This window comes from Eleutherodactylus coqui, chromosome 1 (genome assembly GCF_035609145.1).
Source record: "Eleutherodactylus coqui strain aEleCoq1 chromosome 1, aEleCoq1.hap1, whole genome shotgun sequence".
In the NCBI taxonomy this organism is placed as follows: domain Eukaryota; kingdom Metazoa; phylum Chordata; class Amphibia; order Anura; family Eleutherodactylidae; genus Eleutherodactylus; species Eleutherodactylus coqui.
The window spans coordinates 33,061,160-33,080,646 of NC_089837.1; the positions used below are offsets into that span (position 1 = coordinate 33,061,160).

At 52.2% G+C, this 19,487-nt stretch overlaps 1 protein-coding gene across 1 annotated transcript in view; it reads right to left on the bottom strand.

The window, feature by feature from the left end:
- The window catches only part of EPHX2 (epoxide hydrolase 2), a 72,563-nt gene extending 67,165 nt beyond the window's left edge, over positions 1 to 5,398 (bottom strand). The window contains exon 1 of the mRNA XM_066594743.1: positions 5,206 to 5,398. Coding sequence (XP_066450840.1) covers positions 5,206 to 5,309 — 104 coding nt within the window. The 5' untranslated portion in view covers positions 5,310 to 5,398. The remainder of the gene's footprint in view (positions 1 to 5,205) is intronic.
- Positions 5,399 to 19,487: the final 14,089 nt, after the last annotated feature.

Here is a 19,487-nt window from a genome sequence, read left to right on the forward strand (position 1 = left end):
GCTTGAGCCAAATTCTGGCCTCCCATCAGCACGGGTCAACAGAGATCTGGATCCATCTGACCAGGAGATGGCTTGATAGGCAATTTGCAATGACAGCCCTTGGTCCTTTCGGAAGGCCACCGGCTGCCATGGCAACCACACGGAAACTTGTGATCTTTTCAGTGTTGTATGCACCCACATTGTATGGAGCAAGATTGCCTCGATGCTGCAGGACATAACTGTACTTCCTGTAGCGTTAAGTCTGGGTTCACACGGGGCGGAATTGTCGCGTTTTGCCGCTGCAGTTTCGCAGGACGGGAAAAACTCTGCATTTGCAGTGCAAGCCAAAGTCAATGTGTTTTCGCCAAAAGTTGTTCTCACAGTGCGGAAATGTTGTTGCGGCGCGGTTTTTAAATACGCAGCATGTCAATTCTTTGGACATTTCCGTGCCTAAACCGCAGAAAAAAGGCACATGATATGCTACAATAAACGCAAGAACAAATTAAGCTTGTCCGCTTTTGCCGCATAAGCGGAAATTCTGTAGAATTTCCACACAGAATTTCTGCAGAAAACTGCAGTGAATGCTGTGTGAACCCAGCCGAGGGGGTTAATTGTCTAGCACTTTAAAGGGGTTGTCCCGCGCCGAAACGGGTTTTTTTTTTTTTCAATAGCCCCCCCGTTCGGCGCGAGACAAACCCGATGCAGGGGTTTAAAAAAACAAAAAACGGATAGTGCTTACCCGAATCCCCGCGCTCCGGTGACTTCTTACTTACCTTGCGAAGATGGCCGCCGGGATCTTCACCCACGGTGGACCGCAGGTCTTCTCCCATGGTGCACCGTGGGCTCTGTGCGTTACATTGCCGATTCCAGCCTCCTGATTGGCTGGAATCGGCACACGTGACGGGCCGGAGCTACGAGGAGCAGCTCTCCGGCACGAGCGGCCCCATTCAGAAGGGAGAAGACCGGACTGCGCAAGCGCGTCTAATCGGGCGATTAGACGCTGAAATTAGAGGGCACCATGGAGACGAGGACGCCAGCAACGGAACAGGTAAGTGAATAACTTCTGTATGGCTCATAATTAATGCACGATGTACATTACAAAGTGCATTAATATGGCCATACAGAAGTGTATAGACCCACTTGCTGCCGCGAGACAACCCCTTTAATTGTGAATGCCAATGACAGTCATGCAGTGTAAACAGAATCACCGATAGAATGACTAACGGTAAGTCATTAGTAGTTTTGTTTCAGCTCACCTAAAGAAAAATAGTTGCTGGTTGGTCAAAAGTTGCGTTACAACCACAGCTCTGTGTGACCTCGCATGTCACTTACACATCAGCATGCAATCAGGAGGGCGTCTCTGTACTCTTTACTGTGAAATCCGAAGAGTTTACTTCATTCCAGAGCATTTTACCCAACATGGATTTCCTTTTGTAAATACGGCAGAAGAGGCGTGCTATCTGTTCACATCAGTGCGGGTTACATTATGTCACTGTTGCTTCATCACTGCCTGGCAGCCGGATCTCCGTGGTCATCTGACAGATAGGCTGACTGCAGAGACCGTGGCAATTCGCAGCACGCTGGCTGCAAGCAGAGAATCGCTATGACTCTCCGCTCGTGGACAGGAGGACTGCGCTTTCCACAGCAACGCTATGAAAAGCGTGCATTGCGTTCCCCGCGGCCGGATTATCGCCACGTGGAATGGAGTGCTAAAACGCCCGTGGACAGGCAGCCTTAGCAGAACTGCTGCATATATTTAATCTGCAGGGCTATTCACTCCAAGGCCTCAGGATTTTGCTGCTGCTTCTGATGCAGAAAACAGCCGATCGTGTAAAATAATAAAACCACCCAATACGTCCCTCCCAGCTGCTCGTGTGGCAACACAACTTTGGTTACACACTGATGTCCGTACATCTGGCCTCCGGCGATCACTTATCGGCACATGTGACAGCTGCAGCAGCTCGCTGAAAGATCTGCATGGGATCTGGATCAGGATTCATACCAGACGTACATAACTTGGCGTGGAGGTCAATTAAAAAAAAAAGTGGCTATAAATACTGACATAAAATACACTCCGCCCCATTGTCTATCTGCTGTAAACCCGTCCTGCAGTTCCCTCTCAGGCAGATCTGTAATGATGGGAGTTGTGGTGATTAGATGGACGGTCTTATCATCTGAGACCCTAAAAGTGGTTCCCCCTTGGCCTATAAGAGGCTCTCGGAGGCTCCTTGTGTGTAGTGACCTCTTCTTCCACTTGTGTAGAGCTTGTTGGCCGCTAGACACCTCTACGATGCAGAGAAGAGATTTCACCCCGTTACCAGAGGGGGGCGCATTATTGGGGTGTGAGAAGCTGGAGGGTTGTATCGATGAATTGTCCCCCAATACTAAGGCCTCATGTCCACGGGGAAAATCAGATCCGCTGCAGATTCTCCATGGAGAATCTGCAGCGGGTCCCTCCTGCCCCGCGGACACGAGTGCTGAAAATAGGAATAAATAAGAATTAACTTACCTCTCACACGCTCCGGATCCCTCCTTCGCTGCGGCGTCATCTTCTCTCGTCGCGGCCGGATCTACTTTCTTCGGCCCAGCGGATGCGCAGGATGACGTCGGTGACGTGCCCCGCGCATGCGCCGGGCCGAAGCAAAATGATCCGGCCGCGACTGAGAGAAGATGGCGCCGCAGCGAAGAGAAGAACCGGAGCGTGTGAGTAAAATCTGATTTTTGTGTCCCGCGGATCCGGACGGCTTCCATAGGCTTCAATAGAAGCCCGCAGGAGCCGTCCCCGCGGGAGACCCGCACGAAAATGGAGCATGGTCCAGATTTTTTCATGCTCCATTTTTTTTTAAATCACTTTTATTGACGATCTGCGGGTATTTATCTACCCCGCGGGTGGTCAATGCATCCCTATGGGGTGCGGATCCGCGGGCAGGAGAAGAGTTAAAATCCGCTGCGGATTTTAATTCTTATTTTGCCCGTGGACATGAGCCCTTACAGATACGACGTATTGGTTAATATGTTGGCCAAAATACATAAACTCACAGCCCACGTCAAGGGTCCTCAATATCTTGTGAGTCCCTACACTAACATTATCAACATATACAGAACATTACTGCAAAAGGCAAAATCAACTCAAATATCGCTGTGAGAGGCCATATATAGCTATATACTAATAAAAGATCAGGGGTGCCGCTTCCTGCTGCCTGAGGCGTACACACCAGACAGAAGACACTCATTTTACAGACATGAAAGCGCCATAAACAAGATACCCAACACATATGAACCATTTAGACTTGTCTGAAGTGAGTAACAGTGTCACCAGCAGCGTCCCCAATAGTAATACTGACCCCCTTAATGGCCCCAATAGTATTAGTGACCCAGCATTGACCCCAATAGTAATAGTGACCCCAGCAGCATCCCCGATAGTAATACTGACCCCCTTAATGGCCCCAATAGTAATAGTGACCCCCAGTAGCGTCCCCAATAGTAATAGTGACCCCCAGTAGCGTCCCCAATAGTAATAGTGACCCCCAGTAGCGTCCCCAATAGTAATAGTGACCCCCTTAATGGCCCCAATAATATTAGTGACCCAGCATTGGCCCCAATAGTAATAGTGACCCCAGCAGTGCCCCAATAGTAATACTGACCCCCTTAATGGCCCCAATAGTAAGTGACCCCAGTAGCGTCCCCAATAGTAATAGTGACCCCCTTAATGGCCCCAATAGTAAATGACCCAGTAGTAATACTGGCCTCCAGTCACCCCCGTAGTAATAGTATCCACCACAATGACCCCAGTAGTAATAGTGACCTCCATAGTACAGTACTCCCAGTAGTAATAGTGTCCCACAAAGTAGTCCCAATAGTAATAGTACGCCCCCTATTGGCTTCTGGCCCAGTTGCAACCCCACAAGCAATTCCCTCCACCAGCCTGCAGCTCCGGTCGGCCAGATCCGGGAACCTGAACGATTTATCAGCCCATGTCAGAAGGGCCCTGAGGGCTCGTTCACACAAGTTTAGGCACGTGTCAGCCGCGCAAATATGCCACGTGTTGTCACAGCTCAGGTGTACTGACACCCTGCGTACTTCCCTACTCCCACATGTATCTGCGTGCACACCGCATTTATACAAAGAAATATACCCCAAATCACATCACTTTGTGCGCATATACACAGTGAATAGGCAGGCTTCAGGGTGCCATACACATTACACAAACCTCCTCATACACTGTCCCTCATGTCTCCCTGCAGACGGATAAGCGTCACGTCCCCCCTTGTGCCCCCACACCCCACCCCTCGTGTGCTCCGTGCCCTCACGTCTCCCCTCAGACGCTTCGTATGCTCTGTCCCCTCACATCTCCCTTCTACCCCCAAATCCCCCTCATATCCCCCCCTCGTACACTCCGTCTCCCCCCATATCCCCCCCTCGTACACTCCGTCTCCCCCCATATCCCCCCCTCGTACACTCCGTCTCCCCCCATATCCCCCCCTCGTACACTCCGTCTCCCCCCATATCCCCCCCTCGTACACTCCGTCTCCCCCCATATGCCCCCCTCGTACACTCCGTCTCCCCCCATATGCCCCCCTCGTACACTCCGTCTCCCCCCATATGCCCCCCTCGTACACTCCGTCTCCCCCCATATGCCCCCCTCGTACACTCCGTCTCCCCCCATATGCCCCCCTCGTACACTCCGTCTCCCCCCATATGCCCCCCTCGTACACTCCGTCTCCCCCCATATGCCCCCCTCGTACACTCCGTCTCCCCTCATATGCCCCTTCTCCCCTCATATCCCCCCTCGTACACTCCGTCTCCCCTCATATCCCCCTTCTCCCCTCATATCCCCCCTCGTACACTCCGTCTCCCCTCATATCCCCCCTCGTACACTCCGTCTCCCCTCATATCCCCCTTCTCCCCTCATATCCCCCCTCGTACACTCCGTCTCCCCTCATATCCCCCATCTCCCCTCATATCCCCGTCTCCCCTCATATCCCCCGTCTCCCCTCATATCCCCCCTCGTACACTCCGTCTCCCCTCATATCCCCCTCGTACACTCCGTCTCCCCTCATATCCCCCTCGTCCCCCTATAGAGTTCAGTCCCATCGCTACATCGTTCCCTTCCCGCCTAATCCTGTGTCACATGACCACCCCGTGACGTCACCCACTGCCCGGAGACGGAGCGCTGTACCACGTGACGACCCTCACGGCGGCCGCGGACCCCGGAGCGTCACTCACCGCGGCAGACTGAGCGTCTCCTCCAGCCGGTGGAAGGCGGCCTGCGGCCCGGGGCTCAGCAGCACGCCGCCCAGGTCGAAGAGCACGAAGCGCTTGGTGGCCATGTCTGCTGCCCGGACACCGGCACACACACTGCTGCCTGGCACTACTGCAGCGCCCCCTCCCGCCTCCTGGCACGCCGCCGGGTGAGGAGGATCCGTGGGTGCCGGCGGGGACTTCCCTGTGTATGCCGGGAGGGGCGGGTATATATATATATATATATGTGCGTGGCCCCCTATAGGGAGGTACATATAGCTGTATCCGCAGACAACACAGATTATGGACTAGTAATAATGCCCGCCCTCCTGGGGCCCGCGGCTCTACGGCTGCGTCTGGTATATAAGTGCGGTACGTTGGGGCTGTGCGCCGGCACGTTATTCCTCTGTGCGGTATGGGCGGTGTATCCCGGCGCCATGTAAGTGAGGCGGCTTCTCGCGGACGGTTTTACGCCCGTAATATACGCACAGGATGGCGCCCGCCGGCTTCAGGGGTTCGTTCTCATTCCCTGACTTTGCGTCTGTATTTCTCGTGTGCGTAAAAAAAAAATAGGACCTGCTGTAATCTGCGTGACATGCGTGAATACCTGCACAGGTGGGTGGGTCCAGGTATACGTGCACAGGTGGGTGGGTCCAGGTATACGTGCACAGGTGGGTGGGTCCAGGTATACGTGCACAGGTGGGTGGGTCCAGGTATACGTGCACAGGTGGGTGGGTCCAGGTATACCTGCACAGGTGGGTGGGTCCAGATATATACGTGCACAGGTGGGTGGGTCCAGGTATACGTGCACAGGTGGGTGGGTCCAGGTATACCTGCACAGGTGGGTGGGTCCAGGTATACCTGCACAGGTGAGTGGGTCCAGGTATACCTGCACAGGTGGGTGGGTCCAGGTATACCTGCACAGGTGGGTGGGTCCAGGTATACCTGCACAGGTGGGTGGGTCCAGGTATACGTGCACAGGTGGGTGGGTCCAGGTATACGTGCACAGGTGGGTGGGTCCAGGTATACCTGCACAGGTGGGTGGGTCCAGGTATACCTGCACAGGTGGGTGGGTCCAGATATATACGTGCACAGGTGGGTGGGTCCAGGTATACGTGCACAGGTGGGTGGGTCCAGGTATACCTGCACAGGTGGGTGGGTCCAGGTATACCTGCACAGGTGAGTGGGTCCAGGTATACCTGCACAGGTGGGTGGGTCCAGGTATACCTGCACAGGTGGGTGGGTCCAGGTATACCTGCACAGGTGGGTGGGTCCAGGTATACCTGCACAGGTGGGTGGGTCCAGGTATACGTGCACAGGTGGGTGGGTCCAGGTATACGTGCACAGGTGGGTGGGTCCAGGTATACGTGCACAGGTGGGTGGGTCCAGGTATACGTGCACAGGTGGGTGGGTCCAGGTATACGTGCACAGGTGGGTGGGTCCAGGTATACCTGCACAGGTGGGTGGGTCCAGGTATACCTGCACAGGTGGGTGGGTCCAGATATATACGTGCACAGGTGGGTGGGTCCAGGTATACGTGCACAGGTGGGTGGGTCCAGGTATACCTGCACAGGTGGGTGGGTCCAGGTATACCTGCACAGGTGAGTGGGTCCAGGTATACCTGCACAGGTGGGTGGGTCCAGGTATACCTGCACAGGTGGGTGGGTCCAGGTATACCTGCACAGGTGGGTGGGTCCAGGTATACCTGCACAGGTGGGTGGGTCCAGGTATACGTGCACAGGTGGGTGGGTCCAGGTATACGTGCACAGGTGGGTGGGTCCAGGTATACGTGCACAGGTGGGTGGGTCCAGATATATACGTGCACAGGTGGGTGGGTCCAGGTATACCTGCACAGGTGGGTGGGTCCAGGTATACCTGCACAGGTGGGTGGGTCCAGGTATACCTGCACAGGTGGGTGGGTCCAGGTATACCTGCACAGGTGGGTGGGTCCAGGTATACCTGCACAGGTGGGTGGGGTCCAGATATACGTGCACAGGTGGGTGGGGTCCAGATATACGTGCACAGGTGGGTGGGGTCCAGGTATACCTGCACAGGTGGGTGGGGTCCAGGTATACCTGCACAGGTGGGTGGGGTCCAGGTATACCTGCACAGGTGGGTGGGGTCCAGGTATACCTGCACAGGTGGGTGGGGTCCAGGTATACCTGCACAGGTGGGTGGGGTCCAGGTATACGTGCACAGGTAGGTGGGTCCAGGTATACCTGCACAGGTGGGTGGGTCCAGATATACCTGCACAGGTGGGGTCCAGATATACGCGCACGGGGGTAGGTCCAGATATACGCGCACGGGGGAGGTCCAGATATACGCGCACGGGGGTGGGTCCAGATATACGCGCACGGGGGTGGGTCCAGATATACGCGCACGGGGGTGGGTCCAGATATGTTTTCTCACAGATTTGCGCATGAGGCTAATTCAGCCATGTAATTTTTGTATCGCCTGTTGTGACTGTTGCGGCTCGTTTACACGGACGTTAGCGTGTTTTTGCTGCACAATTGGATCAGTTTGCACATTGTGTATTTGTGCGGCGGGGTCTTGCGCAGTTGCACAGGCCAATGATGTCACTGGCTCCTGCGGTCTGCAAATTCGCACCAAGATGCGTCACAATGCCAATTTCTCATTAACAGGCAGTCGTTGGTGTAGGAGAGTCCGCCTGACTACACGACTGATGGCGGGCCACCTGTCCACACGGCCGATAGTCACCTGGATTATAGGTGAGCTAAAAACTAAGCGACTCCGACAAGTCTGTTCTTGCTCTGGCGGGGAGGGGCGCGCTGTCAGACGGCTCTGGCGGGGGAGGGGCGCGCTCGCACGGACGGCTCTGGCGGGGAGGGGCGCGCTGTCAGACGGCTCTGGCGGGGGGGGGGCGCGCTCACACGGACGACTGGCGGGGAGGGGCGCGCTCACACGGACGACTTTGGCGGGGAGGGGCGCGCTCACACGGACGACTTTGGCGGGGAGGGGCGCGCTCACACGGACGACTTTGGCGGGGATGGGCGCGCTCGCACATTCGGCTCTGGCGGGGAGGGGCGCGCTCGCACGGACGGCTCTGGCGGGGATGGGCGCGCTCGCACGGACGGCTCTGGCGGGGATGGGCGCGCTCGCACGGACGACTGTGGCGGGGAGGGGCGCGCACGGACGGCTCTGGCGGGGAGGGGCGCGCTCGCACGTTCAGCTCTGGCGTGGAGGAGCGCACTCGCACATTCGGCTCTGGCGTGGAGGAGCGCGCTCGCACGTTCGGCTCTGGCGTGGAGGAGCACGCTCGCACGTTCGGCTCTGGCGTGGAGGAGCGCGCTCGCACGTTCGGCTCTGGCGTGGAGGGGCGCGCTCGAACGGACGGCTCTGGCGTGGAGGGGCGCGCTCGAACGGACGGCTCTGGCGTGGAGGGGCGCGCTCGAACGGACGGCTCTGGCGTGGAGGGGCGCGCTCGAACGGACGGCTCTGGCGTGGAGGGGCGCGCTCGAACGGACGGCTCTGGCGTGGAGGGGCGCGCTCGAACGGACGGCTCTGGCGTGGAGGGGCGCGCTCGAACGGACGGCTCTGGCGTGAAGGGGCGCGCTCGAACGGACGGCTCTGGCGTGAAGGGGCGCGCTCGAACGGACGGCTCTGGCGTGGAGGGGCGCGCTCGAACGGACGGCTCTGGCGGGGAGGGGCGCGCTCGAACGGACGGCTCTGGCGGGGAGGGGCGCGCTCGAACGGACGGCTCTGGCGGGGAGGGGCGCGCTCGCAAGGACGGCTCTGGCGGGGCGCGCTCACAAGGACGGCTCTGGCGGGGCGCGCTCACAAGGACGGCTCTGGCGGGGCGCGCTTACAAGGACGGCTCTGGCGGGGCGCGCTCACAAGGACGGCTCTGGCGGGGAAGGGCGCGCTTACAAGGACGGCTCTGGCAGGGAAGGGCGCGCTTACAAGGACGGCTCTGGCGGGGAAGGGCGCGCTTACAAGGACGACTCTGGCGGGGAAGGGCGCACTTACACGGGACGGCTCTCACTACTAACGTCTCTTGCACGATTCCTCAGGCGACTGTGTGTTCAGCCGCCCTGAACTGTATGGCGGGGGAGGCGTTTCTTCTAAGTAACAGGAAGTGTCAGATTCTTCTTGGTCCGCCCTCAGACAAGCGTGTAAAGGTGCGTCTGACAGGATCCGTATTGCGCCCATGTTTTACAGGCTGTTCCATCCGCACGTCGTCATGTTTTGTTCCATGGGTGCCTCCAGATTTTTATTATGTTCTATTGGGCAAATACGGATCCGTACGCGTCTGACGGGAAAGGATACAAATATCATAGAGGTAATCTAAGGCTAACGTCACACAGGCGAGCGCGATGTGAGGCCGTGAATCGCGCCCCACCGTGTGAATGGCGTCCTCATGGGACCCTCACAGCCGCGGCAGGCTCTACGCCCATGTAATCCCGGCTTTAGGCTTAGAACTTCTTCAGACCGTATTTGCGTACGTAAAATGAACGCAGGCAATGCGCAGAGAATAGAATCTACTGATGCCTACGGGCCGTTGGAGTCTATGTGCAGATCTGCACTCAATATGCGTGTAAATGTGCTGCTCGGTTCGGTGGGTAAGTGATCATATCTGGACCCCATTAGGCTCATGGCCTTTTAAACCGCGGAAGGGGTGTTGCTTGTGTGAACTGGCCTGCGTGCGCAAAAGGTACGGTACTATGTGTGAATACGTGGGCCGGTCTCCCTCATCAACCTCATCCACTGCGCAGATCTGCAGCCCTGAGACGTGCGCATGTGAGGCCGCTGTTAGAGGAGCGTTACACGGGACATCCTCTGAATAATCGCTAAACCGTACCAGCGACTTCTGTTTGCGCCCTTTTATGTAGAGCGATTGCTCATTTCTTATTGAGTTTGCCGATCCCTGAACGAGTTGTCGGGGAATTTATTTGGTCCGAAATATTGTTGGTCCCCTAGTTGGCCGGCGGTTCCTTGATGGACGTGTATTTCAAATTTCGACCCCCAACGCTGGCTCATCAGTGGCCACTGAACCCACAGAAATACATGCCGGCGGTCTTCGAGTGAACATTCTTTCGTAGACCCGCACGGACTGTACGGCCGAGGATCGCTCACACGTGTTTGTGTGATTTCGGAAACCAATGAGCACTGAGCGGGAAGACAAAAGGTTAAAATAAAAGGTGTGGGGCAATCGGCGCTCAGCGACAGGCGGGCACTGAATAGCATCGCACATCTTCCTGCAAAGAGTTGGTGAAAGTCAACAATTACCGGTTTACACCAAACTATAATCAACCAGCGACTACTTTTAGGTGAGCTGAAATGAGCGACTAGTGAACTCTCACTCATCCCCCGGGTGCTGGTGGCCGTGTTTACACGCAAGAACTGTTACTTCTATTCAGTGACTATTCTGACAGAAGTTGTGAAGCCGCCCGCATCGGTTGATGGGAGAACTGTTGGACCTAAAGGTTTATTCAAAATGTAGAAACAAAAAAAAACTGCACAAATTATTAAAATCCTTGACTGTAAGGACGTGACTTACACAATAGGCCGCTCCCTTCTTGTTGGCCGTACACTAGAGGTTTCCGTTATCGTAAAGGACTTGTTTTTCACGCTTGTCGTTCTCGATGACGTCATAAGATAGAATCAGCAGTCGGGGCTTCTGACTTCACCGAAGCTTCTGTTGAGACGGCGCAAATCTGTCACATGGCACAGACAAGTGTACAAATGCGTCCGGCGTCGGCATCTGACCACAACAGTCCGACGTGACAAGTCAGATGTTCCCAAGACCTGGCCTTGGGTCAGCAGCACAGTCTTTGGCGACTGACGACAGTGAGTGGTAAAAAACAGTCATTAGAGATGAAAAAAATTGCTGCTGCTGTTTTGTCTGATAGTTCAGAATATTTTATAATCTGGCTGTCATGGCGTACGGCCGCCATCTTGGTTCACCTGCTGCTGTGGGCGGTTGCTGTCCTGCAGCTGATGATGTGTCCTTCCCAGTGTACATACACCCCTTTGCTTCTGTAGGGCACACTTGTGTTCTCGTCCCCGTAATTAAAGGGTCAGTGATTGCTCTACTAAGTTGTCCCTAACTTACCCCATTAGCCCTGGCTATATTAGGCATCCTCCCCAACCTTAAGTAGGAGGCCGAAGCCCTTTGCTTCCACCAGTTTTGATATCCTATTAGTAGTTTCTGTGCTTTCCTGCTTTTCGGACTCCTGTTTACTCGTATATTGGACCCCTCTCTGCCCCTACTCAAACTGTTCCTTGTATTGCACCCGTGGTGCCAGACCTGGCCTCTTGTCTGACTCCAGTACTGAAGTTTAGGCTGCTACCTTGACCAGGCCTCCTGGTTTCGTGAACCCTCCGATACCACGTTTTGGTGTTGTGTAGCGTTAGCTGCCACATAACTGAGACTGTTTCTGCAAGTAACAACCTGGCAATCGGCAGCAAAGTCCAGATCCCAACTGGAGGGGTTAAAGGGTGAACACCTGAGGTACGTCAGGGGCCACCTTCAGGTTTAGCCCAAGGCAAATCGGCATGTTACAAAGTAGATGTGCATCCGCTGGCTGACGCTGGCACTTGTCCAACCCCATTTATTCTGGATCAGAGGAGTTTTAGCGTATTATTTAGTTTTCTGCTTTTTAATTCAGTCAGTGGTGCCGGACTGAATATAAATGGAGTATAATACAAGATAATCCTTAAACTTGTGTAGGGAGCGGCTCCAGAATAGAGTATAATGCTCTGCTTATCACCGCTGGCAGGGGACATACTTACCGGATTTAATTAGTTCCTTACATACGTGATATGCTAATGGAGGGGGCCGTGTGCAGGTTGTTGTACACCGGCTGCCTTCCCACAAGCCCTTGACCGTTCAGCATTTAGTGTCCTTTATTACACAAATGTTATTGACTTGTTTCCTCTCGAGTAGAGAAGTATCAGCTATTTCATAGTTTTTGGTTTTTTTTTTTAGAAATTCAGGCCTGAAATGCCGTAAAGAAGGTCTCGTAGGACGGACGTGAGGAGCAGAGACGGCATTTAATGATCGGGCAGGGTTTTACTGATTTTCAGCATTAGGAAACCCCTAGAAAATTTTTTTTATTGGGGGGAGGCCCACGCCAACTCGAAAGACAGAATGACTAATATACGTTCTGTTCCAGTACTTTGTCATTCTGGCTTTCGCTCTGATCCCCCTTTTTGCAGTGACATGTCTGTCTTTTCAGAGCACATTGTTTATGGCCATAACTTGGAACGGCGCATCATAGATTAAAGGGGTTGTCCCGCGCCGAAACGGGTTTTTTTTTTTTTTTTCAATAGCCCCCCCCCCCCCCGTTCGGCGCGAGACAAACCCGATGCAGGGGTTAAAAAAAACAAACCGGATAGTGCTTACCTGAATCCCCGCGCTCCGGTGACTTCTTACTTACCTTGCGAAGATGGCCGCCGGGATCTTCACCCTCGGTGGACCGCAGGTCTTCTGTGTGGCCCATTGCCGATTCCAGCCTCCTGATTGGCTGGAATCGGCACGTGACGGGGCGGAGCTACGAGGAGCCGCTCTCCGGCACGAGCGGCCCCATTCAGAAAAGAAGAAGACCGGACTGCGCAAGCGCGTCTAATCGGGCGATTAGACGCTGAAAATTAGACGGCACCATGGAGACGGGGACGCTAGCAACGGAACAGGTAAGTGAATAACTTCTTATAACTTCTGTATGGCTCATAATTAATGCACAATGTACATTACAAAGTGCATTAATATGGCCATACAGAAGTGTATACCCCCACTTGGTTTCGCGGGACAACCCCTTTAAGTCAGCACGGAGGAGGACAGGATGTCTGGCTGGTCCTTTCTCAATGGCAGATATATGCGCCAATATCAGAGGGCACGTGAGAACGAAACTGCTATGCCCTGTCTTCCGCTGACAGCCAATGAGCATCTAGGATTTTCATTAGAGGGAGTTGGTCTTTATTTAAAGGGAACCTATTTCACTGTCCTGTACTTCCTTTCCCTCACTTCCTATGCTGCATTTAGCTGTCTTCGGTCCAATCAGCAATGAGGAAGTATCTGAGTGCCCACCCCAGAATGATTGTAGGAGTTTAGAGTTCAGAGACATTCTGTTGCAATGGTTAGTAAATCCAGAGTAATGTATACATATACACAAGTGCTATAACGGCAGAAGAGGCAAAGAATGTGGGGATTGTCTGCAGACAATCAGCCTGTAAATGCAGGGGAGCAGTCTGTAAAATATAGGCCCTTCCCCACAGCTAAGAAAACATCCCAGTTACTACAGAAGCTCAATACCTAACAAAGGCAGTGGATTGCGAAGGAGCTGGAAGGGAGACTCCTACAGCTACTTTAGCCTTGATTTACTGTGCTAAAACAAAAAAGAATGTAAGCAAGTATGTTACTTAATTCCCCCCACACACACACACACACACTCACTAGACTCGCTCCACTCCATCCATACTAAGTGTGGCAGCTAGGCTTATTTTTCTATCCAGTCGTTATTCAGACGCCTCTGCATTATGCCAGTCGCTGCATTGGCTGCCCATCCACTGCAGAACTAAATTTAAACTCAACCTCACCCACAAAGCTCTACATGGCGCTGCACCAGCGTACATCACCTCCCTCCTGTCCTTACACCTTCCAGCCCGCTCACTCTGATCCGCTAACACACTTAGATTAAACACCCCTGTAATACGAACCTCACATGCTCATCCACAGGACTTCACCAGAGCAGCACCCATCCACTGGAATGCTCTACCCCAAGTCATCCGGACAATTCCCGATGCACGAAATTTCAGACATGCCTTAAAAACGCACCTCTTCAGGGAAACATACCAAATCCCCTAACCTAGTCCTCCGCCCCTTCCTATGGCTCCCCACACCTTCCACCCTGCCTATCACATACGACCTCTTATATATATATTACCCGAATCCCCGCTCTGTAACGACTTCTTTCTTCCTTCTCCAAGATGGCCGCCGGGATCTTCACCCACGATGCACCGCGGGTCTTCTCCCATGGTGCACCGTGGGCTCTGTGCGGTCCATTGCCGATTCCAGCCTCCTGATTGGCTGGAATCGGCACACGTGACGGGGCGGAGCTACGATGACGACGCGGGACCAGCTCTCCGGCACGAGCGGCCCCATTCACAAGGCAGAAGACCCCTCTGCGCAAGCGCGTCTAAAAACGCCAGAAGACAGCAAATTTAGACGGATCCATGGCGACGGGGACGCTAGCAACGGAGCAGGTAAGTGAATAACAAAGTGCATTAACCCCTTAACGACCAGCCCATAGTGTTTTTACGTCCTCCCGAAGTGGGCTCTATTCTCTGAGGACGTAAAAACATGTGTCCTGCAGAGAATAGTGCCCCTCGGGCTGTGGACGTGACAGCTCCATGCTGTCGGTGTCCGCAGGTAGCTGACAGCATGGAGCTGTCATCCCGGGCTGTTCGGAGCCCCCCCCGGCATTGCGATCGGCGCTATGCAATGTATAGCGCCGATCGCAAAAAAAGTAAATAAAAGTACATAAAAGTTAAAGATTCAGCTGCTCTGATGGATCGGATCCATCGGAGCAGCTGAAATTACTCACCCAGGTCCTGCACGCTGCTCCCCGCTCTCCTGCCGCTCCGGGGCCCGAAGCCGGTCTTCTGCGCATGCGCGCCAGGCGGCATTACGTCAGCCGCATGCGCAGAAGGCCCGGCGGCGCGGGAGATTTAAAATCTCCTGGCTCCCGGCTCCTGTAGGTAGCCGGGAGGCAGGAGATGTCAGCGGGGACTGCGGTGAGCGGTCCCCGGTACCGCGATCGCCGTTATCCAATGGTTAGCGGCGATCGCGAAAAAGTTAAAAAAAAGTTTTAAAAAAGTCAGTTTCACCTCCCCTCATGGATCGGATCCATGAGGGGAGGTGAAAATACTCACCCCCAGTCCTCAGCGGTGTCCCGATGTCCCGGGACCCGAATCCCCGTCTGCGCATGCGCGCCCGATGATTGACATCGGGCGCGTGCACAGACGGGCTCGAGCCCCGGGGAATTTAAAATCCCTCTGCTCCTAGCTGCCATGTGTAGCTAGGAGCAGAGAGATTATACCAGGGACATGATCACTGTCATCCAATGGATGACAGTGATCATGTAAAGTGAAAAAAAAGTGTAAAAAAGTAAAAAAAAAAAAAAGTAAAAAAAAGTTTTTAAACGTTTAAAAAGCGTATGTTTCATCTCCCCTCATGGATCATATCCGTGAGGGAGGATGAAAGTACGTACCTAAGGCCCCCAGATTTATCCGCGGACCTTACCACAGCTTCTGCACACGCGCCCGTCGCCAAAATGGCGGGCGCATGCGCAAAAGCTGTGGATTGCCAGGATAATTTAAATTCTCCCTGCTCCTGGCTACAAAACGTAGCCAAGAGCATGGAGATTTAATGGGGGTCCGCGGTGAGCGGTTCCTGGTCACGTGTTCGCCATTATCCAATAATGGCGATCACGTAAAAGTTAAAAAAAAAATTTGAAGTTTCATCTCCCCTCACTGATGCGATCGGTGAGAGGAGATGAATCTTTTTACCGGAGGCCTCCGTATTTGAATCCCGACGCGATCTTCCTCCGTGGACCTTCCAGGATTCTGCACATGCGATTGCCGGCAAAAAGCCGGACACATGCGCAGGAGTCAGGGAGCCCAGGAAACTTAAAATCTCCTTGCTCCCAGCGACCAACAGTCGCCGAGAGTCTGGAGCAGTGACGGGTGGCCTCGTTGAGCGGTCCCCGGTCACGTGATAAAAAGGTAGCGATCTACCTTAGGCCGGTCTCACATGACCGGATAGGAATGACGGATTCCGCATGCGTCTGATCCGCGGTAATACGCAGATCAATCGCATTGGATTACACAATTCCGCTCACATTAGCGGGTCAGAATTGCGTAATCCACTCGCAGAAAAGAGAACGCAGCAGGTTCTATTTTACTGCGGAATCGGCAACATAGAGCCCATTGTGCTCCATGGTCGCGGATATACCTGCTGCCCATACGCAACTACCTTGTATACGGGCTGCGGGTACCCGCGTCATCGCTAAGCGACGGTGCGGGAAATACAAACAAAGGTGTACTGTGCATGACCGCCTGTGTGAGTAGGCAGTTATGCGCAGTACATTACGCAGCCGTACGCAGGGTCACAGCCGGGCTCACAGATGGGATCCGCTGTGGGCCTCCGCAAGCGGATTCCGCCTGCACCCGCGTGAGCCCGGCGTTATTCAGACCGCTACCTGTGATACGTATTTTACAAGAAGCCCCGGGAACGCTCGCTTTCCTGCAGTTCCAGGAGCACCTTGTTGAGCGCCTTCTGTGTGAGACCGCCGCACCTCATCAAGCTTACGGAGACTCACGGAACGCCACTTTTTACACCCCATACCCGCCACTGAGGTCATGAAATACCCCCAAAAAGCATGAGAGGGGGGGGGGGATACCCGGTTTTATTGCCCCATGGGCCCATTCCAACCAGCCTCCGTAATTACCCCTGTCTTCGGAAATACTACACAGTTCACATTTTTACTTTTATCTAAGATTTGCGAACGCCAAAAAGGGCGTGGAGGGGGAGGGGGGGAATTTTTAGGGAGTCAATCTTTATTCTGTACAAATAAGCAATGGGGCCTGGAATGTATTCAGTTGTGCCCTAAAATCCAACGGGTGTTCCGTCCTTTATAGGCCTTGCCATGCGTCCTGTAAGTAGATTAGGGCCACAATGGGTATGTTTCTGAACTCGGGACAAACGGGGGTATCCATTTTGGGGTGAACGTCTTCATTCCTATGTACACTGTACAAAAAAACTGTTTTTAAATTGAAAAAATTGCCAAAAAAATTGAAAATCGTAACTTTTTCCTTCTGCTTTGCTTAGATTCATTCAAATACTGTGGGGTCAAAATACGCAGTACACCCCTAGATGAATTCGTTAAGGGGTCTAGTTTTCAAAATGGGGTCATTTGAGGGGGTTCTTTATAGTTTTGGCCGCTCAATGGCTCGATAAGTGGGCAATGGGGCCTGAAATTTATTCAGTGGTACCCTGAAATCCAACGGGTATTCCTTTCATTGTAGGCCTAGCCATGGGTCCTGTAAGTCTATTAGGGCCACAATGGGTATGTTTCTGAACACGGGACAAACAGGGGTATCCATTTTGGGGTGAAAGCCTTCATTTATATGTGTGCTGTACAAAAAAAACTGTTTTTAAATTGACACAATAGCCCAAAAAATGAAAATCCTATTTTTTTCCTTTTGCTTTGCTTGAATTTATTCAAAAACTGTGGGGTCAAAATATGCAGTACATCCCTAGATAAATTCGTTAAGGGGGTCTAGTTTTCAAAATGGGGTCATTTGTGGGGGTTCTATATGGTTTTGGGCGCTCAAGAACTCTACAAGTGGGCAATGGGGCCTAAAAGGACTTCAAGCAAAATCTATGTTCTGAAAGCCACCGATTACTCCTTTTATTTTGGGCCCCGTTGTGCATGCGGACATAAGATTAGGGCCACAATGGGTATATTTCTGAAAACAGCACAAACAGGGGTATCCATTTTGGGGTGTAAGTCTTCCTTCATATGTGTGCTGTACAAAAAAAGCTGTTTTTAAAATGACAAAATTGCCAAAAAAACAAAAATCCAAATTTTTTCCTTTTGCTTTGCTTGAATTTATTCAAAAACTGTGGGGTCAAAATGCGCAGTACACCCCTAGATAAATTCGTTAAGGAGTCTAGTTTTCAAAATGGGGTCATTTGTGGGGGTTCTCTATGGTTTTGGGCGCTCAAGAACTCTACAAGTGGGCAATGGGGCCTAAAAGGACTTCAAGCAAAATTTGTGTTCCGAAAGCCACCGGTCGCTCCTTTCATTTTGGGCTCCGTTGTGTATCCAGACATAAGATTAGGGCCACAATGGGTATGTCTCTGAACACGGGACAAACAGGGGTATCCATTTTTGGGTGCAAGTCTTCCTTCATATGTGTGCTGTACAAAAAAAGCTGTTTTTAAAATGACAGAATTGCCGAAAAAACGAAAATCACAATTTTTTCCTTTTGCTTGATTTGAATTCATGCAAAAACTGTGGGGTCAAAATATGCAGTACACCCCTAGATAAATTCCTTAAGGGGTCTAGTTTTCAAAATGGGGTCATTTGTGGGGGTTTTCTATGGTTTTGGGCGCTCAAGAACTCTACATGTGTGCTATGGGGCCTAAAAGGACTTCAAGCAAAATTTCTGTTTTGAAAGACACTGACTACTCCTTTCATTTTGGGCCCCGTTGTGGACTCAGATATAACAATAGGGCCACAATGGGTATATTTCTGAACACGGGAGAAATAGGGGTATCCATTTTGGGGTGTAAATCCTGATTTTCATGTAAACTATAGGAAAAAAATATGTCTTTAAAATGACAGATTTGCAAAAATATGAAATTTTACTTTTTCTCCTCTAAATTGAATTAATTCCTGAAAAAAAACTGTGGGGTCAAAATACTCATGACACCCCTCAGTGAATACATTAAGGGGTGTAGTTTTTAAAATGAGGTCATTTGGGGGGGTATCTATTATTCTGACACTCATGAGCCTTTCCAATCTCGGCTTGGTATAGGAAAACAAAGTGTTCCTCAAAATGCTAAAAAGTAATGTTAAATTTGTACGTCTCCTAAATAGTTAAAAAAAAACGAAAGTTTTTCCAATGTGCGCCCAAAATAAAGTAAACGGGTGGAAATATAAATCTTAGCAAAAATTTCTATATTATGTTTGCACATATTTAAGATATTGCAGTTGGAAATGTGAAAAAATGACGATTTTTTCAAAATTTTCCCAATTTTGGCGCTTTTAATAAATAAACACAATTTCTATCGGTCTATTTTTTCCGCCTAAATGAAGCACAACATGTGGCGAAAAAACAATGTCAGAATCGCTTGGATATGCAAAACCTTTCTGGTGTTTTTCCATGTTAAAGTGACACATGTCAGATTTGCAAAATTTGGCCTGGTCATTAAGGCGCAAACAGGCTTGGTCACTAAGGGGTTAATATGGACATACAGAAGTGTATGACCCCACTTGCCGCAAGACAACCCCTTTAACAGGAATACTGCGTGTCTTCATTGGAGAAGATTATAGCATGCTGATACTCGCACATACAGAAGGATGAATAGGTTTTGCTTCATGTAAACCAAAGCAAACAAAGGCTCCGATTTCCTTTTATCCTCGGTGTTTTGGCTGTGCACTGTCAAGCAGGTGCCTACTCAGAAGCCATGTATACACTATTTTGACACATGGAAGGGGATGAAATTTGATTTTATACCC